The sequence below is a fragment of the Meriones unguiculatus genome, chromosome 3 (genome assembly GCF_030254825.1).
Source record: "Meriones unguiculatus strain TT.TT164.6M chromosome 3, Bangor_MerUng_6.1, whole genome shotgun sequence".
In the NCBI taxonomy this organism is placed as follows: Eukaryota; Metazoa; Chordata; class Mammalia; order Rodentia; family Muridae; genus Meriones; species Meriones unguiculatus.
In genome coordinates this window covers 7969300-7996229 of record NC_083351.1, presented here as the reverse complement: position 1 = coordinate 7996229, position 26930 = coordinate 7969300, and the positions used below count along the sequence as shown (strand labels likewise).

Below are 26930 nucleotides of genomic sequence, written 5' to 3'. Positions count from 1 at the left end.
GTGGAAGAGAAATCAATGGAGCATGCATTCTCTGCCTGTCCATATGATGTTCTCCATCATGACACACAGCTTCCAGAGGCACAGAACTCAGAAATGTCTGTTTTGGTCTCTGTGTAGCCCAAGCTAGCTTGAAACTTTCCATTCTCCCACCTCAGCTTCCCAGTGCTGGGATTACAGATGCGCACCCCCATACCCAATGATATAAACTGATATAAACGTCTAATCTAGGTGGACCCAACCTGTGGCCTGAGTGCCATGTGTCCCCAGGTAGCTAGGAAATCAGTTCAACACATCTGTAGATGAGCACATCATGCACAATGTTGAAAGTTTGGAGACCCCTGTGTCTTTACAAATTACCCAGACTGCAGTGTTCTTTTACAGTATAGCAATAGAAAACAGGCTGAGAATCAAGCCTGGAACCTTAGCACTTGAAGCTAAGGCAGGAGGACTGCCTGAGGTCAAGGCCAGTCTAGGTTACATGAGGTTCAAATCAGCCTGGGCTACGCGGAGACACCATCTCAAAAACCACAATAGCCTCCCCCTTCTCGGTAACAAAAGAGACTAAGGGGACAGCTGGGGAAGTAGTCCTTTATAGTTTGGCCCGCACCCCACCTCCTCCAGCCATCTGCATCCTCCAGGCCTCAGGGGTCTTTGCCTACAGGAACCTGACACTGTGTCCCTTTCTCCCCCACACACTAAGGTCCCATGTCACATAAGGTCACACATCTTCAGTGGCACCTACTGACAAGCCTTCTCCAGCACTCCGGACATTTTAGGATAAATCCTTTCTTCCCCCCCCCCCCATGGTGGTTAGGGGTTACCCTGTGTACCTCTGGTCTCTGTCTATTAGAAGCCAGTAGCACCTCCTTCCCCAGTTGTAACAACCAAAAAGTGATTCACACATGGGGAAAAGTCTCCTGGGAGGCAAAAATCATATAAATCAGAGAGACAGCTTAGCTGGTTATTCCCTCCTGCTCCTACACTGCTGTTCTTATGGCCATTGTGAGGTTTGACGTTTATCTACAGTGAAGCACATTTTTTTTCCTGCCTTACAACCACAGGTGGCAATCCCTCAGGACAAGGATTTGATCACTCCAATCACAGAAAGCATATTCAAATCCCTGTCCCTACCACTTACTTGCTATGTCCCTAAGCCAACAATTATTTCTCCACCTGCGAAGAAGAAATAGCCCTGACCCAGGAGGGCTATGTGCCGAGGGCCTGACTTGCACCATGGCCAGCTTACTGTAAGATATGGACAGATATCCATATCTTAGGGAGTGGTGATAGCATGCCTGCAATGCCAGTTTGGGGGTTCAAATACGAGGATCCTGAGTTGGAGTCCTACCTGAGCTACATATTGCTAGATCTTAATAACAAATGCCCTGAAGCACATTCAACCCAGTGTGCCCAGGGTGTGGTGGGGGCCACTCCAAGTTCTGCTCTTTATTTCATGTTCATGGCTGTGAGAAGGGCTCGCAAAGGCTCCAGAAGTAGTGACAGATAACGCAGGTCTCGGCAATGGAAACAATATGACCCAATGAGTGCCCAGTCAATAGTAGAGTTTTAGACTACAGGAATGAACCCTAGAGGCCACAAGATACTTGTTTTGAGAGAGCTAAGTCCTAGAGTCCACTGGCAGCCTGTCCTTCCAGCCATGGGCTCTCACAGCCTCCCTGCAGGTGTCTGCCTGTCATGGGTATACCGGCCCACCCCAGACATCTCTCATGTGGTGGTTTGAACAACATTTAATAGAACTCTCGTCTCTGTCCCTGTCTCCAAAGGCATTGGGACAGGGTGACCCAGTACAGTGTGGACATATCAAGCCCCTCCCCCAAAGCAGGGTCAGTAGAGAACCAAGCTACAGCACAGAAGTCTTTCCTGACCCTCTTGGAGGATTTCTAAGTTACAGTCTCAACAGAGACAACTGTTTGCTCTGACGATAAACACCTGGGAGAGCGTCAACAGTCCTAGGTTCAGGGGTAGAGTTGGGGTGAGGGGGAATGCAGGTTGGCCCAGATCTTGGTGGCACTGAAACTTGAAAGAGAATCCTGGGGACTAGTTCTTCCAGAGGCATTCCAGGCATAGCATCTGACTCTGCAGTATCCCAGGCAGCTCCAGCAGAAGTCTGGCCCCAGGGAAAGCCAGCGGAAGAAGGGGGCTGTGAACTCCAGGATGACGATCATTACCAACATCTCCTGAGACTGATAGCACCATGGGCAGCCCCAGTCTTGGAGGGGCGCCCCATCTCTGGCCTGCGCCCGATCCTTCCAACTGGTAGCTTCAAGAGCAACAGGAATTCAGGAATCAGAGGTTGGACTGGGTTCCTCGGGGCCCAGAGGCCCCAGGGGCTGCTGGGCAGTGGTTGTCAGTGAAGAGATAGGTCTAACAGAAGCAGGCACTGGCCAGTTAGGGATCGACGAAGGACACAGCAATGTAGCGGGTGCCCTTGGTGGTAGGAAGCCCCTCGTGGTAGTGTGTGAGCCTCCCGGGGTGCATGAGGGCCCAGCCCTTCCTTGGGGCTCTCACGGAGCAGTTGTAGCGCAGAAATCGGCAACCTCCACCCTGGGAGAGAGGAGGTAATCATGAGTTCTCCCCATTCTCATCTATCCACCACAGCTCCTGACCTTGACTTGGCTATGTAGCTGAAGGTGACCTTGAACTTCTGATCTTTTTGCCTCCATTTTCTAAGTGCTGTGCACCACCACGCCTGGTTTTATGTAGTGCCATGGTGAACCCAGAGATTTGTACTCCATAGGCAATCATTCTATCCACAGAGCCATCTCTCCAGTCCCAACACTAGAGCTAAGTCCAGAAGAACTAGAAAAAAAAAAAAACAACCACACCGAAATAGTTGTAGCCAGGCTTGGTGGCATGCACCTTGAATCCCGGCACTCAGGAGGCAGAGTCAGGCAGATCTCTATGGGTTTGAGGCCATCCAAAGCTACATGGTGACACCATCTCTCAACACAAGTTTTTTAAAAATTGCATAAGGAGTGGATGGAGGCCCAAGCCAGCTCACTAACTGGCCTTATGTGTAGGCCTAGGTGAGATCCTCAGAATGGTTTTCCTCTACTTCAGCGCCTTCTTGGTTTCCCTAGCTGTCTCCTCCAACCACAAATTGGTGCTCCCCACCAAGGCTCACAGTCTCCACACTCCCAAAGAAGCCTTCTTCCTTCTCATGAGGAGGGCCCAAGCTCCCTCACCAGTGGCTGTCACTCAGTTGAGTGTTTATTGGGGTTTCTGAGAAGCCATGACCTGGCTCCCCTCACTTGGTCTTACAGCTCACATGAAGACAGAAGGAAACAGGGAGGCCAAGAACCTGTTACAGGACACAGGGCTACTGAGGAGGAAGCCAAGATGCAGAACCTCTGGCGTTTGTACTCTGGTACTCTGGCTCCTGTGGACCCTTCCTCCTGCCAAGCTGTGCCTTGACCCCACTCGAACAGGGAGCTCTCCACACACTCCTGACACCAAGTTTCCCCTGAGCCCTGGGACACTGTCATAATCACTGGGTTTTGCTCACCAGAGCCTGGCTCCTCCCGAGGCCTGCCTCCGGGGCCTGAGGCCCTGACTCACCTCATAATCTTCCCCGACCTTATTCAGGGCTATGTTGACAGTGAAGGTAGAGGCATCATGGTGTGGCATCAACGAAGGCTGCTCATCAGGCTTATAGCGGACAACGAAGGCTAGATCAAACTGGGCCTGTGACAGGGCAGGGGACAAGAAGGCCTGCATCAGTCAAGAGAGGCTATGGAGGTCCAAGAGTGTATAGTGAGGCTTTATCTAATCTGCTGTGATGCTCCCTCTCAAGGGTGGGACTGCTTCAGTCCTCCAGGGTCCGGAACAGCAGCTGGCACAGACAGTCTCAGGAAGAATGTAAGGGAAGAGGGAGAGGGCCAGGGGAGTTAGAGGGTGGGAAGAGAGAGGAAGGAAAGGAAGGCAGAGTGAGAAGAGGAATGAATCCAACTCTGTTTTCCCTTTCTGGCTACTATATAGATTGCTGATTCCCTGAGGTCCTTAGAGAAGGACCTATTCCAGAGGACCATAGTCCTATTCCCAGGGCCCACAATGGTAACTCACAGCCATCAGCAACTCCAGTCCAGTCCCAGAGAACCCGACAACCTCTCTATCCTCTGCAGGCAGCACATCCATGATGAATAGACATACATGCAGGCAAAGCACTCATACACGTAAAGTTAAAATAAAAAGAAAAGGGAAGGCATGCCTGTGAGTCGGGAGAATTATTTCAAGTTTGAGGCTTGCTTGGCCTACATAGCAAGTTCTAGCCAGGCTTGGGCTATACAGAAAGACCCTACCTCATAAGGCCAAAAAAAGGGGGCGGGGATGGAATGGGGGAATGTAGCTCAGTTGGGATGCATGAAGATAGATTTGTAAATGATGCCATTAAATAGACAGGGGTGGGGGGTGGGCACCCTTAATCCCAGCACTCCAGGAGGTGGGGGCAGGTAGATCACTGTGAGTTCGAGGCCAGCCTGGGCTACAGAGAGAGTTCCAGGGCAGCCAAAGAGAAATCACATCTTGAAAAACCAAAACCAAACAGACGGACAGACAGTAGGGATGGAATGGCCTCGCAGGCAGCTGAATGGCTTCTTTGGTGGACTAGTGGGATAGTGAAGGCAAGGTTTAAAGATACAGGGAGCAGGCCTGGAGAGATGTCTCAGTGGTTAAGAGCACTTGCTGCTCTTTCAGAGGACCCAGGATCAGTTCCCAGCACCCACATGGCAGTTCACAGCTATCTGTTACTCTATGCCAGAAGATCCAACAGCTTCTTTTGGACCCCTCAAACGCTCCTATGCAAGTACACACAGCTACATTTAATTGAAAATAAATTTTTAAAAGCAAAAATATGAATACATTTATAAATAAATAAATAAGCAAAGGTATAGAAAACTTAACTAGGTGGTGCACACCTATAATCCATTATCTGGGAAGCCGAGGCAGGAGGGTCTAAAATCCTAGGCTGCAAAGTGAGTTCAAGGTCAGCTTGAATAAGTTCGTGAGACCATGTCTCAAAAGGAAAAGGAAAAGGGGGAACCAGGATTTAGGCTTGGTGGTTCTCACTGTAATCCCAGCTCTTGGGAAGCCAAGCAAGACAGAACATCTCAAGTTCAAGACCGACCTACTCTGCCTAGAAGAGACCCTATCCCGAAAAGACCCATTTCCATTTTAAAAACATCAACAAAACTCGAGAGCTGGGAATGTGTCTCTGGTAAAATGACTGTCTAGACAAGCAAGGCCCTATGTTCAATCCCTAGTACCAATAAATAAATAACAAGAGATTCACAAGAGGCACACTCTGAGCCTACAGCAGAACGGTAGACCCACGGGTGCCTCGGGCCCACACCCAGAGGTCTGTGTCTAAACACACACACACACATACACACACACACACACACACACACACACACACACACACACACACACGCACGCACTCACACTCCCCCACTCCATACCTCCCTTAATGAGGTGGTGGAGATATTACTCTTCCTTAGAGACCAGAATGTCTGGCCTCTCCCTAAAGCTGTGCCCACCATGCCCCGCCCTGTGGCTTCCAGGCAGACCCACCCTGGTGTAGTAGCCAGGGTACAGCTTCTCAGTCATGGGGGCGATGTACTCCACCAGGAACTTGTGCCACTCCCGCTCGAAGGTAATCTGGTTCATGTGGATGTCAATGGTGGGCACGTTTTCATAGCCACCCTGGATGCGGTTGTCCTGGAAGTGAGCGTGGGGAGAGAATCTAAGATGGCACCCAGACTCCCATGCCCTGATACCCGGGCTCTGGACTCATCCCTTCCCCTTGACCTTGGTACAGGTTGCGACATTATGAGGGGGTGGGCTGGGGGAGTTGTAGATGTCCTTAAAGTCCTAATCCACTGACTTCAGGTTAATCAACTGAGAGTGCATCCTGGGTGCTCAGATCAGGTGAACCTTTTAACAGAGAATCTTGGGCAGACAGGTCCTGGCTCATGCCGGCGGTGGAGAGCCTGGCTGTCCCTGTGTTCTCCAGCTTCAGGGAACTGACTTGCTGTAACAGCCTCATGAGCCCAATCCATCGACGAAGAACAGCTCCAGCAGACCCCCAAAGTGTAGCTTTATGAGATCCTGAGCTTAGGACCCAGATAAGGCAACCCTAGAGCCTGACCCTCAGAGACTAGGAGACAATGGGTGCTTTGGGGGCTCTGTCTTGGTGCTGAGAAACGAACTCAGAATCTTGAAACACTGAGCTACCTGGTGTTTAAAGCCCCTTAGAAACAGCATAGAAACAGGGACTGCTATTCACTGAGGCTCAGGGGGTCCATGGGCTATCCCTGTCACTAAAGCATACAGTTCTGCACATCTTCCCAGACACCAAAATACCTACGTCAGGGAGGTAACCAGAAGAACACTTAGTCCAGCCGTAGGGTCAGAGATCAGCCATTTGGAGGCACACAGACCTGGGAACTCGCATATTTTTAAAGGCAATGCTGAAAGTTCCCAAGCCATGTGTGGGCAAGGGACTCCTGAGAACAAATGTTCATTATGCCACTTGCATCACATGGCCAAGGAACGTGGACCTGGTACCCAATGCCCTTCGTCCCCTGCTGGCTCATCCCTCCCCTCTTCACACGCTTGTCCCGGGCAGGAGGCTGAGGCATTCAAATAGCATGCCAGGGACGAAAACTCTGAACCCCACTTTAAGGCATCTCAAAGCCACATAGCTGGCAATGTCTGTTTGGCTAAACCTTGTGCTCTTGCCCGCCTGCACCCTGAAAGTAGAGTCCTGGGCAGACTGCTTAGGTGGGCAGAAGAGTCCAGCAGGGGAGGCTGGGTGAAGGCGCTCTCCCTCAGCCCCCCAGGCGTCTGTGGTACCTTGTTATCACCCAGAGACCACTGGCCAAAGTGCTCCATCTCCTCCACCAGCTCGTCACAGGCCGCCTCTGTGAAGATGGGGAACCAGTAGACATCTGGGCAAGGCTGGGAGGAACGAAGACTCTGTCACGGGAGTCCAGACTCACAGTACCATGATCTCCTCAAACTGTGGGATCCCCTGCGGGCTCCTCCCCACCCCATTCCCTCATCCTCAGGGAAATGATCTGAGTGTCCCCAAGCAGTGAGGGCTCAGTGAGCTGGTTACGCTGAGTGAGGGGCTGAAGATGAACAGAGACCAGACGGACTTTCCAGCCAATGTTACAGCCACGCAGTCACTATCAGCCACGGGAGAGTGTACACCTTGGGCAGAGGCTAGAGGCATGGGCGAGAGGACAGAGCCCCCATCCCGCATTCTGGGCTCAGAGGTTGAATTTGGAGGATGGTCCTTCCTCCTTCTCTTGATCCTTCTGCCCCCAGATTACATGCTTGCACTCCCATGCCCACAGTTCCATCCTTCTTGTCAAAGGATCTACAGACCTCAGCTGGAAAACGCTGCTGGGGGAGAGGCCGAGCTACACCAAGCAGGGCCAGAGCAGACAGACAGAAAGGTGCCTCTCCCCACCCCCTAGCCCCACCCCATTCAAGCTCCACCCCCATGCACTTCCACAGATACGAAGCCCGTACCGTCTCCACCAGCTTCCCCTCGAGGGCCTTGGTGTAATTCTCATGGATGTACTTCTCTTTCCAGTCCTGTAGAGAATGCAGCATGGGGTGGGGTTTCTAGGCCTGGCCTGCGTCAGCTGTGCTCACCCCAAGCTTAAAAGCATGGAGTCTCCGGCCTGCAGGTCTCCCCCGCCAAAACCTGAGTAGGTATGAACTCACCAAGGCAAATTTCGAGTGCCTGCTGGGGTGGGAGTGTTGTCTGGATACGCAAAATCTCACATTTGCACCTAAATGTTCATTTGTATCTCTGTATGTGTCTGTGACTAGGCATGGACAAATGCCCTTGGCAGCTACACACCCTATCATTTTAGGTATACTGTCACATGCTGTCACAGCCACTGCTTCCTCCGAACATCAAAACACCCTCAGGGGTAGGCCAAGCCAGGGAAGTCCCAATTCAGAACCAAAACAAGCGATGCCCAGAGGTTAACAAGGCTCAATTAAGCCATAGCTCCCTGCTCCACTAGAGGGCACTGTGTCTCAGGCTCCATCCATGCTGGAAGAGCGCTGGAGGTGAGTGGGGACACGTGGAGAACAGGTCACAAAGTCTCCCCGTTGACGAGATCAGCCAGCTGGAGTCTCTTTGACTTCCAGCCCAGATCAACCCACCCAGGTCTCACCTCAGGGTTGCTGAACACCTCCCAGAGGTCATTATGCAGGTGGGTGGTCTGGTAGTTATCCAGGGACAGCAGGTGGCCAAAGGTATGGCGGTTGGTCAGGAACATGAACACGTCCTGCGGAGAGTTGGTGGACAGAAAGGCCTCCTCACCCCACACGCCCCAGAAAGGGGCAGTGCAGTGCCCCATCACCAGGTTCAACCTTCTAAGATAAGGACCCGAGAATACAGTGTGTGTGCCCGGCACCCAGCACAGCCCCATCCCGGGGATGCAGACAGAGGCCTCCTGGAGGACTGAATATAAAAAGAAAAGGACCCTCTCTCCCTTTCGGCACTGGAGATTGAACCCAGAGCCTCAAGCCTTGTGGGGCAAGAACACTGCCAAGGGCTGTGATCCTGACCCGCTTATCACAGGGGAAATCCTAACCATGCTCTCACTTCAGAACACTCGAATCAGGCCTGGTGAGATGATTAGAGCCCAACAGCCCGAGTGCAAGCCGTGGGGCCCGTGTAAAGGCGGAAGGAGAAAATCAACTCCAGGAAGGTTCCTCATCTCCACACGCACACCATGAGATTCCTGTGCCACCCATACACAGAGACAGACATACACACACAGGGGGAAGAGATCACAATACTGACTCTAGTGTTGATCACAACACTAGAAAAAGATCACAAAGAAATGTACAGTGGGAGCCAGGTTTCACAGCACATGGTCACATGCTTATATTAACCTAGCACTCAGGAAGCAAAAGCAGAGATCACGACCCTGTTTCAAAACAATGCATACACACACTGGCACGCACAAACAAACAAAAAAAAAAACAAAGGACATGAGTTGAGACATGAAGACATATGAATGTCTCTTGGACATACTTCCCAGACTACTTTGAGGTGTGAGGTTTAGTTTTCTTTAAACTGTATCAAAATAACAAATACTCTAATTGTGGTGGCACACTTCTGTAATCTTAGAATTTGGGAGGCTGAGGCAGGAGTATTAGGAGTACCTTGCTGGATGAGGTGTTGCATGCCTGTAATCCCAGCACTCAAGGAGGCAGAGGCAGGAGGATCTCTGTGAGTTCCAGACCAGCCTGATCTACAAAGCAAGTCCAGGACAGCCAAGGCTACACAGAGAACCCGTCTCAAAAAACCAAAACCCAAAACCCAAAAACAAATGCCCTACCTTGAAGCATCAACTCAACAAACAAAAAATACAAATAAACAGTGAAACAACTGGTCCCTGCAGGCCTGAAGACCAGCCTTGTCACCCAGGGCCTCAGAAGCTCCTGGACATACAGTGACAAGATGGCCCAGTGTGCCGGTCAAGGTTGGAGGACCACACCCCTGGCACAAGGACCCGAAGGAAGCCCCACTGACCTGCTGCCGGACATTAGCGCAGAAACTCATGTCAGGATCCAGCTTGCTGTGGTGGAACAGGTCCACGTGCCGCAGCTCAGCCCTCAGGGCACTGCCCTTGATCAGGTAGATGTTGGAGATGTAAGGCACATTCCAGACGCCGCTGAGGGAGAAAGGGGAGATGATTAGGGTCACAGGCTAGCAGGAGGGCTCAGAGGCTGGCAGCCTGGAGACGGGGGAAAACGCTGTATCAAAATTATAAATAAAATGGGTGTGGTGGCACATAACTGTAATCCCAGAACTTGGGAGACTGAGGCAGGCAGATCAGGAGTTGAGCCTATTCAACTTGAGGTGACAGCTGGTATTTGGAGGGGGGAGGTATTCATTTGAGGGTGCTAATCTGTTGTTTTTTAAATGTGTTTTTTAATTTTATTTTGTATACATGCATGTACATGTATGAGCCACAGGACATGGGTGGAGATCAGAGGACAACTTTTGGGACCTGGCCTCTCCTTCCACCATGTAGGTCTTAGGGATCGAACTCACACTGTCAAGCTTGGCAGAAGATGCCCTTCCTCACGGAGCCATCTTGCCAGATCTAAGCTGACTGTTTTCTCTTGTTTTGTTTTGGTGCTGGGGACCTTGCAAACACTGTACTGCTGAGTTAAGTCCTAAACTCCACAGTGCTGATCTCTACCTCCCACCCTGGGCACTGCAGCCCAAGACAACTTTCAGGAATTCTTCTATGTGTCTTTTTGACTCTAGTCCTCTTTGCTTGAGGTTCAGTAGCAACTGGAACAGGAATGCAAGGGAGGGAGGTTCCACAAACCCAGAAGAGATGATGGTAATGGGTACTCACACACGCCGCCCCTGCACAATGTCCACGTAGTCCTCTGAGCGGGCGTAGTACCCATCAGCACTCAGTGCCCCCCAGAAGTTGGACCAGAGCCTCCCATGGCGGGTCATGAGTGGCGCAATGATATTCCTGAGTAAGGGACAGGGGCAGACCAGTCTAAGGATGGGGAGTGGAGGGGCCCAGCAACCTGTGATTTGCATGCAGGGATCTCTATGCTTGTCACTGGGGTAGGGCAGGCCTGGCTCCTCAGAAACCTGAACCCTCCTATGCTGGGGACAAACCCACAGGGTGCCATTCTGTCAGTCTTTGGAGCTGTCAGGCTGGGAAGCCCAAGAAGAAGGGGAGAAAGTCAAGGGGCTTCCACTCTGACCAGGCTTAGCTCAGGGGACCACCCACAGTCTTACTTGTTTTGTTCAATCAGGAGCCTTAGACTGTTGGGCTCAGTCAGAGCCACGTCAGCATCCACACTGAAGTAGTAGGTGCAAGTCTGGTCCCGGCGGCACAGGTCTCTGTGGGAGGAAAAAGGATGAAGGGGAGAGGAAGGGAGAAGCCATCACAACATCTCAGGCTGGTCCCAGAGCTTCCCCAGAAGATACATCTGTCCTTGTTGTTTGGCTTCATGATGTAGCAGGAAAAGGGCCTTAGAATTCATGGGAACTCAGGAGCAGGCTGGGACCTCAAAGGTCCCCCCACTCCCCACCCCTGCAACTCTAATGCCTAGACCCCAGGCTTCTGAACTCTCAGATTAAGGACCTGGCAATGGCAAAGGCCTGATCTGGGGGAAGCACAGCCCACCAGATGAGACTCAACACTACCTGTCTTGAGAGAAACTGGCAGCTAGCACCAGTGGGAGCTGGGGATGTCCATCAGTGGCAAAACTGGCTTGGCATGTATCAGGTCCTGGGTTTATCTCTAGTACCCCACAGGTAAAAATAAAAAATAAAAAGTGTGCCACTGGCTATGATGGTGCACTCCTGTAGTCACAGCATGTGACAGGAGAATCTAAAGTTCAAGGGCAGCTTTGGATACACAAGAGTTCAAGGCCAGACTGGGCTACATGAGAGCCTGCCTCAAATATGCCAGAAAACCTCCTTAAAATGTCCCTTTTGTTCAACTAGTGTGAAGCTTCCCACTGCCGGGTCTGTTCCACCCAGAAGCTAAGAATGGTTTTCTGTTCTTTTATGACTAGGAGAGGGCGGGAAAATCAAAAGAAAATTATGCCTTCCTTTGAGGAAGTCCAATTTCAGTTTCCCTAAATAAAATCTTTCTGGAACACAATCTCATTCATTATACATTGGTGGCCATCTTTATGCTACAAGGGCAGAGAGCTCAGCAAGGCAATAGGCCCTCTGACCTGACTGGCAGAGCTGATTATTATCCAGTCCTGTACATGAAGCTTGCCAGTCCCAGACTGAGACAGAGGAATTTTTTATTTTTTTGAAACAGCATGTAGCCCAAGAGGGCCTTGAGCCAGCTATGTAACTGAGGATGACTTTGAACTCCTGACCCTTCTGCCTGAGATTTCAGGTGTGCACTACCATGGCCAGTTTATGTGGCGCTGAGGATCAAACACGGAGTGTCACCAAGCAGGCGAGGCAAGCCCTCTGTTATTGAGCTGCATCCCCAGCCTTAGACCGATGGACTCGTGGGTCTTCATTGTTGTTCTTTTTTTTTTTTAGTGTGTGTGTGCACCACAGCACACAGAGGAAGGTCAGAGGACAACTTCAGGAGTCGGATCTATCCCCCGCATCCGGGTGCTCAGGCTCAGAGGTGAGCACTTTTACCCAGTTACCATATTTTTAATAATAAAACAAAAAGTCGGAGGTCGTTTCTCTGTCAGCCTTGATCTACTTCTAGCCCTCCAGCCTTTCTTTCCTCTTTCCCTAATTTGCTTCCAAAACCCACATGACACTGTCTGGGAGTGCCCGAGTTGAACTGACAGAGACTACTACCTCATTTCACAGAGGAGAGCCCTGAAACCCAGACACGGTCAGGATGATGTTGGAGACCACAGGGCCTTCTGAATTCCCAGCCTGCTGCTCCCAATGCCACGGCCCATCTGTCTGCTGCCATCAATCCACCACCGTCAATGTAGGAACCCCGTGACTGAGAACCCTGTGTCCGACTTACGCGCCCATGTTCCTGGCTTCCGCGTTGGGCATGCGCTCCTCAGGACCCACTAGCTTCACGGACTGGTACTCACTGCCGTGCTCTGTCAGGAATTGCTCTACCTGAAGCTTGTGGTGCTGTTCCTGGGGGGTGGGGAGGCAGGGCACAGGTGAGGGTACAGCCCCCGGGAGAAACGGCACCCCTGCCACTCGCCAGAGGATGCTCCATCTCTGGCCCACTCCTGCCACCTCTGTCTGGGTGCCCTTCCCTGGTGATCCTTTCATCATCTTCCCTGGCCAGGCCCTGACGCATAGGCCTCTTCATAGCTCTGTCATCAGGACAGCTCCTCCTCCCAAAGACCCCACAGCCAGGAACTCTGATGATCTCTGGGGTGTGGTGTTAACCAGTGTACCAAGGGGATCTGGATGCATCTGTGACAGTCTCCACCATGGGACCCTATTCTGGGGACATGGTGAGAACAGGATTTTTAGTCCCAAACCTAAGCATGGATGTCCAACCGATTGACATTGTAGAATCACATCAACAAATGCTCTCACAGGATGTGTGTCCCACTGTCTTTCTGTCTATAGGGGTCCCATGTCCTTGAGGTGGATGTGAGTAAGGCAGGCAAGGAGCCAACCTGAGTGGGAGACTGGGGTCCCTGGAATGAGACTCAGAGCTCAGAGAGCACAAAGGGGCCCCCAGACTGGGTAAGACTTGGCCAGTCACAGCCACAGCAAAGCAGCTGAGAGGCCAGGCTTTACCTAGCCAGGAGGGTGCTGAGCCACCAAGCCTGTTCCCTGAGCTCAGGACTTGTACCCATCTCCCCTGAAGCTGCTAACGCAATGGAAACCAACTTGACTCGTCACCCAATCAAACCCAAGCACCAAGGAGACAGGAAGCAAAAGTGACAACAGTCAAGGTGCGGTGGCTTGAATGAGAACGGACCCCATAGACTCACGCTTGAATACTTGGTCCCCAGTTGGTGGAACTGTTTGGGAAGGATTAGGAGGTGCAGCTTTGTTGGAGAAGATGTGTCACTGGGGGCAAGCTTTGAGGTTTCAAAAGCGTTCTGCCATCCCTAGTGCCCCCTCTCTCCCTCTCCCTCTCTCTCTCTCTGCCTGCTGCTTGTGACTCTACATGTGAGCGCTAAGCTGTTCCTGCCACCATGCCTTTGTTCCACCATCATGGACCCTAACCTTCTGGAACCATAAGCCCAATCAATTTACAATTTATTTTCCAAGTTGCCTTGGTCATGGTGTTTTGTCCCAGCAACAAATAGGTAACTAAGACACAAGGGTACACACTGGGATAGGCAGCCTTTTTCTTCCCTTACTGTTATGGATAGAACAGGGACTCAGGACTGTTCAGTCATTAGGAGTGCTTGCTGAGCTGAGAATGGTGACCCACACCTTTAATACCAGCACTTAGGAGGCAGAGGCAGGCAAGTCTCTAAGTTTGATGCCAGCCTGGTCTACAGAGTGAATTCCAGGACAGTCAGGGCTACAGAGAGATACCCTGTCTCAAAAAAAAAAAAAAAAAACTAAATATAAATGAATAAGTAAATAAATAAGGAAGGAAGGAAGGAGGGATGGAGGGAGGGAGCAAGCCAGGGAGCGAGTAAGTGTGTGCTCTCACGCCTGCTGCTCTTCCAGAGGACCTGAGCTTGCATCGTTCCCAGCATGTCGGACAGTTCACAACCACCTGCAACTCCAGCTTCCAGGCATCCAACACCCTCATCTGGCCTCCATGGGTACATGGACTCATGTGTACACACACACACACACACACACACACACACACATAATTTTAAAAATTAAAATATTTAGAGCCGAGGGCCCGCATACACTAGGCAAGTACACGAGAGCTAAGCTACCTACCTACTCCTTTATAAAACTTCTTCACAGGAGAGGGACAGGCTCACTGTATGGACAAGGCTGGCCTTGAACCCACAAACCTCACACCTCAGCATCCTCAGTAGCTGGACAACTCCTCCCCACCCCTTTCTCTCTTATGCACTTCACTGGTCAACTTGTTTAACCCTTGCAGCAATTCTATGTGATTATCACAATTCCGACCTCAATTTACTCAGCGAGAAAACAGCACAGAGTTGAAGGTTGATGGCCCAGGTCACTCAGTATTGCTGGAACACAGGCACAGGCCGCCTGACCTAGTCAGCCTAGAGATTTGGGGGCAAAGCCCACCTCCCCCACTTCTATTCCGTCCAGGTTCAGTGAGGTCCCCAGAGGTCTTAGGCCCTCAAGATGCACCTACACAGCAGCTTCAACTCACTTGGTTGTGGATGAAGAGCCGCATCTGTTTCTGGGGGTATCGTAGGCGCAGCAGCCGCAGGAAAAACAGGGAGAGGAATGGCGTGGGCTGCTCAATGAACACACCAACCAGGACAATGGGGAGAGCTCCATCCTGCGGAGGGAAGGACAGAACAGGAGTCAAGCAGGGTCTACTCACTGCCTGCCACCAAGCCCCTCCCACACCCCAAGAAAGCTTGACTCGGAGGCACCATGGCCTTGGGTGGCTAGATGCCTACTGGGTCGCAGAACATCAAAGCAGGTCAGGCATGGGCTGGCAGGACTCATGGTGAGGCCTGTCTAAGAAAGCTACAACCAGATCCCAGGCTCCGAACAAGGCCAGGGGAAAGCCTTGATGACACCAGATCCTGGCTGGTGTGGTGTTCAAGTTGGGCCATAAATGACTACATAGGAAGAGGCTATAGGAGCACAAAGGGATAGGGAGAAGAAAATGGATTCGGACATCAGGCAGGAAGCCAGAGCCTGTGTATTCTGGAGGAGCCTCCTGAAAGAGGCACTTGGGTGCCCCCACAGACAGAGAAATAACCTCTTTGCCTCTCACCAAAGCACCATTCTACTCAGGATCATCTCTACCCCCCACACACCCCCAGCCCATCTCATGGGATTGCATTCAACTGTCGCCCTTAGCTCAGGCCTGGCCTCACCTCAATGCCCTTGAGGCTTCGCAGGCCCTCATCACACACGGTGCAGCCCGTCTCGAAGGTCCAGAATCGAGGAATGTAGTTGCCCAGGTAGTTCAGCTGCAGCTATTGGGAGTCAAATGTGGGTTTGGAAAGGAGCCAAGCCAGCCATACCCTGCAAACTAGCAAACTCCATATTTCACAGTCTTGGAAGAAATGCTCCATCACCCAGAAGAGCATCCTGGCTGCCGAAGAGGGAGCTGGGGGCTTATAAAAGCCCAGATTCTTAGGGACTCGTCTGGGCAGGAGTTCAGGCAGCACAGCTGGCTGGAACCAAGATCTGCACTTTCCTTTGTCTTCTGTTTTTTTTTTTTTTTTTTTTTTTTTTTGGGGGGGGAGTGGAGTGGAGTGGAGAGGGGGAGGGATGGGGGAGGAGCACAGTCTCAAGTAGTCCAGGCTAACCTTGAACTCAACCACGTAGCCAAGGATGACTTTGAATTCCTGAGTTGAGAGATTATAGGTGTGCACCACCATGTCTGGTTTACGTGGTCTCTGGGGCTCAAACCCAGGGCCTTAAGCATCCTAGGCGAGGACTCTACCCTTGAGTTATACCCCCAGCCACAGATCTGCATTTTCCCCCCTGGCTCTCTTTCCTTTCCTGACCATGGGACTCTAAGGCTGATGATAAACAAATATGCTATGAGCCACAAACCAGTCCTCTGGGACCATGGGTCTGCTGTCCCCAGGCACCACCTGCCCTCAGCCCCTCCCACCACACCGTGAGTGCAACAACTCTCCTATCTGTGACAGACTGGTCCCTGAACAGGCATCCACGACATGTTCACTCGGGGAATAAATGACAATGATGGCCATATCCAAACAGCTGGGGACAGTGGCCTCTTACAGGTCTGTGGTCCAGCAGAGATGGACAAGGCATGATTGCCCACCACAGTGGAGAAACCTAATACCAAGCGTGTATCAGAGGACCCCGAACAGTGGCACTAGCCCCAGGCTGCAGGCGCAGTAGGAGAACTGGGACTCTGGCTTCCACCCACACTCCCCCAAGGCTGAGCACCTCCCTACCTTAGTGGGCCCGTTGCCATGGATGACCACCGGGAGAGTGTCATAGGCCAGATTCCGGGCTCTCACATGACCCATTTCAAACTTGAGTACCACTTCATCTGGGGGTCAGAGAGCACAGTGGCAGAAGGACCAAGGCTGGAGCTCGTAGGCTGCAGCTCTGCGACAGCCATTTCACCCCTCTAAGTTTCCCTACCTGTAAATTCCTTCCTTTTGCTTTTAAAGATTTACTTTTATTCTTGTGTGTGTGTCCGTGTGTCTGTGTGTCCGTGTGTCTGTGCACTTGGAGTGCAGGTGCCCAAGAAGGCCAGAGGTATCAGCTCCTCTGGAGATGGAGTTAAGGGTACCAAACTTCCATCTTCTAGGATATTTCCTAACTACTGAGCTATCTCTGCAGCCATGCTCTTTAAAAATTACATTTAGCCAGCCATGCCATGGCCCATGCCTTTAGGCCTAATGGACAGAGGCAGGCAAATCTCTGAGTTCAAGGCCTGTTTGGCCTACAGGGAAAGTTCCAAGACAAAGGCTACACAGAGAAACCCTGCCACAAAAATAAAAACTAAATAAAAAATAAAAATAAAATCACATTTATTTATTTAGTGTTGGGGGTATGTTCTGGGACTCAAACTCAGGTCTTCAGGCTCGGCAGCAAGCACCTTTGCCCACTGAGCCATCTTGCCAGCCCTGAAATTCCTTCTTTATGGGGTAAATGTGTGCCTGAGAAGCACTTGGCAAAACAGCACCGAAAGAGCACAGAAGCCACACTGACCCCTGTCCTTAGTGAGTGACTCACTGGAGTTGGAAGTGGGATGGGGGAGGAGCAGCCCCAGACACAGAGGCAGCTCTGGGTGGGGTATGTATGACGATCAGGAAGACCTACAGTGGCAAAGTCATCACCGGCCAGGGGCCCAAGGCAAGGGGCCCTTGTGCTGACATGACAGTGCAGGGCAGAGTCAAGTGGCAGGTGCCTCACTGCCTCCTCCTAAAAGAAACAGCTGCCCCTCTCCCCGCTTCCAACAGACATCTGGAGGGTCTCTGGGGACGGAGGCAGGAGGCTTACAACAGCCCAGCACAATGAGGAGCCAAGGAGGAGTCATTTGGTTTTCCTGCTTTGGTTCCAGCCCTGGCAGGAACCTTCAACTCCTTTCCACCCACTCCTCAGGCATCCCACCTCAGCTCCCCTTCCTCCTCAGGCTCCACTTCTCCTCCCCTCTAAGATCCTACCTCCTTTTCTCCTCTCAGGCTCCACCCCCTCCCACTGCTCACCCAAGGCTCCATCCAGGTTCTGGAAGATTCGGCAGCGATGGTCCAGGCTGATGTTGATTTGCTCCTGCAGGAAGGAGGGTATGGGCTGCAGCAAGGACAAGCCCCAGCCATGACCAGGTCCCCAGCACACCCGGCATGGGGAGCCTGTCCCCACACTGGCTCAGCCAGAGACATCCTGGCTCTATAACAGAGAGCCAGGAAGTCTCAAGACTGGAAAGAACCTAAGGAAGCAGCTGTTTCTATCATAAGGATGTTAGCCATGTCACAGAACGCTCTGAGGCATAGTGTCGCTATGTGTCACTCTCCAGTGCAGGTTCCTATGTACATATATGGACCTGATCTTCACAACAACTCCTGTGAGAAATGCTAATTGCACTACTTTTCACACCTTAACAACTTTTGGGTTCAGAGGCAGGATCTTAGAATGTGAAGGTTGGTTTGAGCTACATAGCCCAGGCCGGTCTCAAGTTCATGATCCTCCAGCCTCAGTCTCCCACATGCTGGGATTACAGACACACTATAAGGCCTGGCTTTCTTTTACATTTATTTATTTGTAGATGGATGAGTGTTTTGCCTGCAACAAACATAAGGACACCATGTGCATATACCCAGAAATCAAAAAAGGGCATCAGATCCCCCGGAACTAGAATTACAGACAACTCTGAGCCATCATGTGGGTGTTGGGAATAGAACCTGTGTCCTCTGCAACAGCAGCAAGTGCTTTTAGCCACTAAGATATCTCTCCAGTCCCGTACATTTATTTACTTTGTATGTGCTTATGTTTGTGTGCATGTAGGTGCCACAGTCCATGAAAGGAGGTCAGAGGACAACCTCCAGAAGCTTGTTCTCTGATTCTGCCATGTGGGTCCTGGAGACTGAACTGAGTCATCACGCTTGGCGGCAAACACCTTTCCCCACTGAGCCACGTTGCGGACTTTGCTTTCACCCAACCTCGGTGCACTGAGCAATGACCGTGTTATTTAACAGCCTTTCCCCCGGCCCCCAGTCTGTGGCAGCTTGTCACGGCAGCCCAAACTGACCGAGACACCAACCCAGAGGCTCAGGTCCCAGAGGACTGTCCCCAGTATAACCTGGCCAGTGGGACTCAGTCCCTAGCCCACCCACCACCTCTTACCCTCTTCTCTGGGTCCAAGAAGATCTTGGTGTAAAAGAGCTGATCGCTGTCACCGTCCTGCCCCTCCCACTCGGCCACCAGTTTGCTGAGGTTGGGGGCATAACCAATGAAGCCTGTAGTGGTAGCGGGGATGGAGACAGGACACTTAGCTTACAGCCTCTGGGCCGGCTTCCTCCATTCCCTGCTGCCTCCCACTGACTTACTCACAAACCTCGCTTCTTCTCTTCTGACTGAGGGGAGGTGGGATGCGAGCTAGCTAATGCTGCCAGCTGAGCACTCCCAAGACCAACGGAGCCCACTGAACTGCACCCACTTAGAGCTAGGCCCCTGGAGAGCATATTTGAAAGGGTCCAAGCTTGGATTCCCGTTTATATAGTCATGTGAGCAACGCGGATCAGAGAACAGGAGAGGCTGAAAAAATGTCACACAGCACTCCAGGGTCTGAGCCCCCGAAAGCAGGGAAAGCCCAGAGGAGCCCCTGGGAAAAGTGAGGGCCACACAAGCAAGAAACAGGACATGCGACTCCTGCCTAGAGCCTCCCCCACCCCACCAGGGCACAGCAACTGGTTTAGCTCTCTGGGCCAGTGAGACTTGCTCTCCCCACTGAGTCAGGGTGGGCCTGTGGGTTCTACCCTCTGAAAGGACTAGAAAAGTCTGAGGAGCTAAAGTGTCAGAACGGTTACAAGCCAATGACAGGGGGCTCAGTACCAGGAAAGGATGAGGCCCAGGTGGTAGCAGGTTTAGGCCTGAAAAGGCAGATACGGAGATTTCTAATTGTTTCTGAGAAAGGGTCTCATGTAGCTCTGGCTGGCTTTCCCTCATCAGTTAGCCAAGAATGACCTTATGAACTTCCTGCCACCATGTCTCCAATTCTGGGGCTGCAGGTGTGTGGCACCATGCCGCCTACGAAGTGATGGCCATGAAAGCCAGGGCTTTGTGTGTGCCAGGCAAGCATTCTACCAACTGAGCTACAACCTTGCCCTGTTTTGTGGTTTTAATTTTTTATGCATTTGTTTGTGTATGCATGTATGGGGGGGCAATGAGTGGGTGTGGGTGTGTTGTGAGTGTGGGGCAGGTGGGCATGTATATGAGGGTGTGTGAGGTAAGTGTATGAGTGGGGGGTAAGCGTGTGCGTGTGAGGGTCAGGGTGTGTGAGATATGTGTGTTAGTGTGTCTGGGTGAACGTGTGTGTCTGTGTGTGTACACATGTGTGAGGTCAGAGTTCCTCTCTCCTTCCATTATGAGGATTCTGAGAACCAAACAAAGATCGTCAGGCTAGATGGCCACAATTTCATTAGTCCTGCCTTTTTTAAATTTATTCCTTGACACAAGGTCTCCCATAGCTCAGGCTGGCTACTGGGCTCTAGAGATCGTTGGGAAGCAGAAGTGATGTGGAAGGTGAGAGTATCAGAGGGTATCAGGTTTCCCCAGCACAGCCGGACGGCTCTTCAATAAGGTGAGGAAGACACCCCTCCGAGGCAATGCACACAGTGAGACAGTGTGCCTTGGGAGCCCATGACCCACAGCGATGCCAGGCACTGGAGCCCACACCCGCACACAGCCTCTTACCTCCAGAGCCCAGGAACCTCTTGCCATCAGAGACCATCGGATACTTGGCCTCCAATCTCCGGTCCGGGTAGAGGAGTGCCTCGGCTGAGAAGACCACCCGGCTCTTGGCCTGCTGGAACTTCTTCAAGAGTTCCCGAGGCCCTGAGGCGAACACCACATCATAACTGTGGCAAAAGGGAAGAAGCTGAGACGGATTCAGAGAGGGTACCCACGGGAAACGGGGATCAGGAGCCCCTCTGCACATCCCCACCTGCTGCAGTCTACTACATTTCTGTGCCCACACTGGGCACAGGTGCCCATAACCCACACCCTTGTCGTGTTAGAACATGGCAAATCCATCACCTTCGGCAGCTTGCACCTCCCACCTTTTCACCAAGAGGAGTCTTGACCTACATATCCTGGGGCCTCCTGACCTTAGATACACTTAGCTGGAGGGAGTCTCCCTTGTATATAATGTCCAGGAAATGTCTTATTTTGGGGTTCCCGCCCCCCAAAAGCACCCTGAACTCCCAGGATCCAAGCAGGAATTCCCAACACACCCACCTGTCAATGAAAAGAATAACCAGGTCTTCCTTGTCCGCATGCTTTTCCAGAGCCTTCTTCAGCAGCCGAACTTTCTGCCCTCCGCCTGCTGCTGGTCCCCCAGCCACACTCCAGTCCTCCCCCAGGCCCAGTGACTGCAGAGAGAAGTCCCCAGCTTTGGTAGAGAGATATTCTTCCACCCAGTTGGGGCAGAGGACATCTCTGCCTCCTTTCAACCCAGTGTAGGAAAACCATACCAGATGATGCCAGTGACAGTCATGTGACCATGCATAACCACTCACTGCATTCCATTCCTTTTGACACTCTTTGAGCATGAATCCCAAAGATGACCTATCAGAGGCTTCCTGAGACTACCCTGTTAAAGTTAGGACAAGTCTGTCATGATCAGCTAAGGTTGAAAAGTAGGGGTGCAGGAGTCTGGGACTAGAGTCACCTCAACATAATACAGAGAGCCTGTCTCTGGAGATGAAAAAAGAAAGTCCTTTGCTGCTTGGGACCCTGGATCCAGCCATGCCTGAAACAACACCCTGCTGCATCAGGATCCACAGCAGCCAATACATTTTCTTCCTGGTTTCATACTTAGCTCTCTGTAGGCCATGATGAGGCCAGTGTTGAGTACATCTCTGTCCCCAGTGCCCAACACTGTGCCTGATGGAGAAGTACTCAGAATGGTCCACTGAGGGAGGGGTGGGCCCCATGAACTGCCCAGAGAGGGTCTCCAAGATGCCCCAGGGGATTGTAGGAATGCTGGTTCCCAGGTCCTGCCTACACTAGCCTTCCATACAAGGCCTCTAGATGCTACCATCTGGGTACTACCCTGAACCTCTCCAGCCTCCTAGAATCTGCTCACATGCCGCCCTTCATCCTAAGGCATACTCACTCTTCAGCATCCAGGAAGCCTCCTCTTGGTCTGTCCCAAGAGCCCTAGCTGTGGGAAGGAGAGGCCCTAGCCCCTGGGCCCCCACACCACACACAGTCTCTGCCTCACCCAGGAAGCGCTCACCTGGATCTTGTAGTTGAAGAACTGGGCTGATCGCTTGAAGCGGCGGAAGCCCTCAGTCTCTTTTGTGGCCACAGTGAGGACCAAGAGGTTGTCTGTGGACAGAGAAGAGCTGAAATGAGGACATGAGTCCTGGACAGGGGCCTTCTTCATCACACTAGTCAATGGCTCAGGCTGTGCCAAGGGCTGTCCAGCAGGTTATGGACAAAACTAGGAAATAATCCTTGTCTCCCTATATTCTCCCAGGGATCCCTGTATATGGGAACTGACAAATGTGGGGGGTGGGTACACCCTGCCTTGTAAAACCAAGTCTCTGGCTTTAGAGGGTGCAGACACCACGTGGGGGTGGACGGGAGGATGTCCTGGGCGCTGACCATGGGAGGATCTTTCTGGCCACTGCTGGGCATTAGTCTAGGGGTGGCAAGTGAAGGGTTCAGAGGCCACATGCTCTCTTTGCATGCATCGAGGTGGACTACTCATCCTCCCCAAGCCTGCATGGCTGATGCTCCCAATGCCATGCTTCCGGTTCAGGCTGCCTGGGCTGGGTACCAACTCGACATCCCCCTCAATCTGTCCATGTCACAGCTGGTACCACCTTTTCTCTCTCTCCCTTCCTCTCATTTCGAAAAGGGTTCTCACGTGAACCAGGCTCAAGAAGTAACAAAGCTGCCCTTGAACTTGTCTCTTCATCTTCCTACCTCTACTCCTGAACGCTGAGATTCCAGGCATTTGCCACCACATTCAACATACCTGGCTTTGCTAATACCTTCTCAAAAGGGACTTCACCTCTGCAAAAGAATGTGCTAGAAGCTGTTCTCAACACAGCGTCTGTGGGAGCCCCTCAGCAGCTCCTCTCAGGCCCACGGTGAGGCTGTGATGTTTGTTTAGATCCTTAAGGTAACTCTGTGACCCAGGGTAAGTCCCTGGCCTCTCTGAGGCTCAGTCTATGGTTTGTGTATGCTCTTCTTCAGCCTGAGTCTTGTGGCTGGCTTCTGTCCTGCTTGCCAAGAATGTCAGAGCCAGGCCTAATAGGACCTCTCCCCTTCCTCACTGTCAACCCCTGTGATTCCCACTCAGACTTCTGCCCACAGAGGGAGGCCGGGGGACAAGCCTGTACTGTTCAGGGGTTGTTATGGCTCCTCTGCATGTGAACAGAACACCCACACACACATACACACTCGAAAACAACAACTAAAACCAGCCAGGCCACCGGCAGGCAGGTAGGACCCTCCCCCCACTTCCCCTCTCTCTGGGCATCAGGAGTGTGAGCTGAGAGAACAAAGGGGGCCAGCTCTCCCAAGCTGGCTGAGGCTGTGTAGGCAGGAGGCTGTCCCGTAGACGGGATCAGAGCCAGAGGGCCGACCAAGCGATCAAGAAGGGATTGGCAAGACCCAGCAGGGTGGGCTCAGGGGCCTGGGCAGGAGCAGATGATGCCATAAAGAGCTGTGAAGGAGTAACCTCCCCCACTTGTCCCTTGGGGTTCAGAGAAGAAAGCTGCAGTTCACTTGAGGGGAAGGGCTGCCTCCAACTCTTGCCTGAAAAGTTAAGTCTCCCTGAAGATGAGGACAGCCAGTCACCAGCTCTGAGGCCCTCTTACCAAAAGGGGGGCAAGAAGAGTATCCTAGGCCAGTATATGCTTCGGCTGTCCAGAAACTCACTCTGTAGATCAGGCTGGCATCAGACTCACAGAGATCCACCTGCCTCTGCCTCCCGAGCGCTGGGATCAAAGGCCTGCGCCATCAGGCCCAGCCACGTCCACACTCCTAACCTGCCACAGCACCCAGCATAGTAGAACACTGGACCAAAGATAGAATCTAGAATTACTGGGCCTTCTCTAGGCTCCCCCAGGTATCCAGCCCACTCTCAGGCCCATCAGAGCTCTGGGCTACCCACACAGTTTCAACACCAGGCTTGGGTGGGGATATCACCCCCATTCCATCCCCACCCCCGCTGCCTGTTCTGTCTGCTCAACAGCCACCAGGGCCAGGGCCACTTGAGCCTGGCACCCTGAAAGCTCAGCCCTCCCACCTGCTGCCCAAAGTCCAGCAATGCTTTCCCTAGATGGAAAAAACCGTGACCCACGTCTGCAGAGATGAAAGAGAGGCGCTAGGACAAAGCGGTGAGGACAGATGGCTCAGCAAGCAACTTAGCCTCCCCACGCCTCAGTTTCTTCAACTGCACAGTGGGAACTGCAGGATAAAGGAGCCGTCTTTCAGAGATCACTGTGAGGACTCAAGGAGTCTCTGGTGTCAGTGTGGGTCAGGTGATGCCTCAATGCCTGGCCCAGAGGGGTACCCTTCCAAGAGAGGGAGCTGCGCACCCCCTGGCACTGCCCTTCCCCTGGCACTGCTGGGTCAGCAGGGTCCATCTCTGACTCCCAACTCTGGGCTTCCCAGAGGGCAGCTGAGGCTGTTCTAAGTGGGATGCTGAGGAATAGGGCATGCAGAAGCAGGAGAAAGGGAGATGGAGAAGGGGTGGCTTACCACAGGGCTGCAGGCTCCTCCGGCCAATGGGAGGACCCCAGGCCCTTTGCACACATTACCAACCCTGTGATCTGTCTCCCTGCCTTGCTGGATTAGACCCTCCAGAAAAAGTCGCTGCTCTGAGCCCGGAGAGAAAATGGCAAGTGCCTGGAATTTAAGGGGAGGACTCGGGGACTGACCTCATCTGAGGCATCTCTCATGATCTCTAGGAATGAGGTATCACTACCCTGCATTGAGGTCTAGAATACTGAGCTTCTCAAAGACTGTGCATCATCAAGGTTACCAGTGGGAGGCGTGTGGCCTTGTCTATGACTTAGCACAGATGTGGCAGGCAAGCAAAAATTTGTGGTTCCCAGCACGTGGCTCCCAAAGCCAGGTTCCTTTATTCTTTTTTTTCTTTTTGGTCAGGGTCTCACGTAGCCTAGACTGACCTCAACTCTTTATGTAGCTGAGGATGACCTTGAACTTCTGATGACCCTGCCCCAATCTCTACTGAGAATGGGATAATAATACGTGGTGTTGGGGTATCGAACCCTGAGCTGCAAGCAAGCTGGGCAAACGCTCTCACCAACAGGGCTGCTTCTCCCACCCACCAGATCCCAGCACACTCCTACCACCCACCATGTCCAGGTCAGGTCCCATGTCCTCTAGCAGGATGGGCGGAGGGGAACAGGATGCCCTGGAGGGGAACAGGATGCCCTGGACAGTGTGGCCCGTTTGGTTTTAATTGTCTGTGTGGTCCACGGTCTGTCCTCCTGGGGGAGGAGGTTGTCTCAGGGACTCAGACAGCAGTACTGGGGGCGGTCCAGTCCAGCAAGGGCTGGGAGGACAGGAGTAGCCACCCACTCAGGCGAGTGGGACACCGTTAGGAAACCCGGGGAATGAGCACTAGGCTGGGAGTCCAGGGGACCCGGGACCCAAGCACTTTCAGCTGCTCCTTCACTCTAATCTCATCCTAAAGATAACAGGAGCTCAGACCTGGGCTCCGGAACCAGACACACCCAGGACGGGGGGCGATGAAGTCATTTCCAATGCCCACAAGCTGTGTGCCCTTGGGGAAATCAATCAACTCCGGAGCTTCAGTTTGTGAAGCTGGAAAATGGGGAAAACAAGATAACACTTCCAGAGTCGCAAATGTGCTTAACTGGTGAGGCCAGGCTGCAGCAGGTCGTGTTACGCTATACGGGAGCCTGGCTACTTAAGGGACTTGTTATCAGGAGCTCCTCTGGGCGCTGAATAGGGTGGTGGTATGGGGGTGTACTTCGGCTGTCTCTTCTCCTGCCCGCAGCACACCCGTAGGAATCACGGCCCCATGAGAGGAAGTGATCTGTCGGAGTCACCCGCGGGCAAGTGGACGAATGAACGCAACCCAGCTCCCCCGCCCTCCCAGTCCAGGTCGCCTGGACACCCGGCACCCGGTCCTCCGCGAGGCGGCCCGGCACCGCTCCCCAACCGCGCCCTCACCCTCCAGCTTGGTGTCGTCCTTCGCCTGGGCCAGAAGGAGCCAGGCCAGCGGGGCCAGGAGCAGCAGGGGCCGCATAGCCGGGTCTGGGGACGATCCGCCGGCACCGAGACACAAGCCGAACTGGAAACTTCGCGACTGGGCTGGCGGGGGCTGCCACGCACTGGGCCCGCCCCGGGGGCGGTGCCGCGCGCTCCTCCGCCAGCCCCGGGGAAGGGTTTTCCTGCCTAAACCTGAGGATCCTCCACTGGGGCAGGTCACTGTGGTTCCTGGGTCCTGTTGCCGGCCCGCCCATGCTCTCCTCCTCTTTGTCAAGTGCTGCAACGTTACCAAGCGGAAGAAGTGGGCTAGAAAGGCAGGCGAAGCCACGGTGTCTAGAAGAACGGGCCTTATATTACTGGAATCTGCACAGAAATGGTGGGATCTGTAGGGCACCTCAGATTAGCTCTTAGAGATTTTTTTTTAATGTTCTTCGAGACAGGGTTTCTCTGTGTAGACCAGGCTGGCCTTGAACTCACAGCTATCCTCCTGTGTCTGCTTCCTGAGTTCTGGGATTACAGGCGTGCGCCTCCGCGCCCGGCAAGATTTCATTTTTTTTTTTTTTTTTTTTAATGCTTTCTCCATATACTAGAGGTGAGCGGTTGAGCCTGCTTTGGACAAAGGGATTGACCCCTGCGGAGGTTGGAACTATAGAAAATCTAGGGGGACTGGGAGATGGCTCAGAGGTTAAGAGCACTGACTGTTCTTCCAAAGGTCCTGAGTTCAATTCACAGAAACCACATGGTGGCTCATAACCGTCTATAATAAGATACGATGCTTTCTTCTGGCGTGCAGGCACACATGCAGGCAGAATACTGTGTAAATAAATAAATAAGTCTTTGAAAAGAAAAGGAAGTCTAGCCTTGGCTCCCA

General features: G+C 52.5%; 1 protein-coding gene across 1 annotated transcript; it reads right to left on the bottom strand.

Moving 5' to 3' along the window:
• Positions 1-1733: 1733 nt before the first annotated feature.
• Plod1 (procollagen-lysine,2-oxoglutarate 5-dioxygenase 1) lies at positions 1734-26195 on the bottom strand. Its single transcript, XM_060379104.1, has 19 exons — positions 26021-26195; positions 22077-22168; positions 21074-21207; positions 20531-20694; positions 18962-19074; positions 17827-17890; positions 16564-16661; positions 15505-15606; positions 14823-14954; positions 12552-12673; positions 10826-10930; positions 10425-10550; positions 9587-9728; positions 8217-8330; positions 7558-7623; positions 6874-6978; positions 5590-5736; positions 3580-3705; positions 1734-2565 (listed from the first exon to the last, which is right to left on the bottom strand). Exons 1-19 carry the CDS (start codon positions 26094-26096, stop codon positions 2410-2412), a joined length of 2184 nt encoding a protein of 727 aa, XP_060235087.1. The 5' UTR covers positions 26097-26195; the 3' UTR covers positions 1734-2409.
• Positions 26196-26930: the final 735 nt, after the last annotated feature.

Coding starts and splice junctions, on each gene's coding strand:
- Plod1 (XM_060379104.1), bottom strand. CDS start 26,096: ATGCGGCCCCTGCTGCTCCTGGCCCCGCTGGCCTGGCTCCTTCTGGCC. Junction 10,931..12,551: donor GAAGCCAGGAACATGGGCGC/GTAAGTCGGACA, acceptor TTCCTCCCACAG/AGACCTGTGCCGCCGGGACC. Junction 2,566..3,579: donor AGGTCGGGGAAGATTATGAG/GTGAGTCAGGGC, acceptor CCTCTCTCCCAG/GGTGGAGGTTGCCGATTTCT.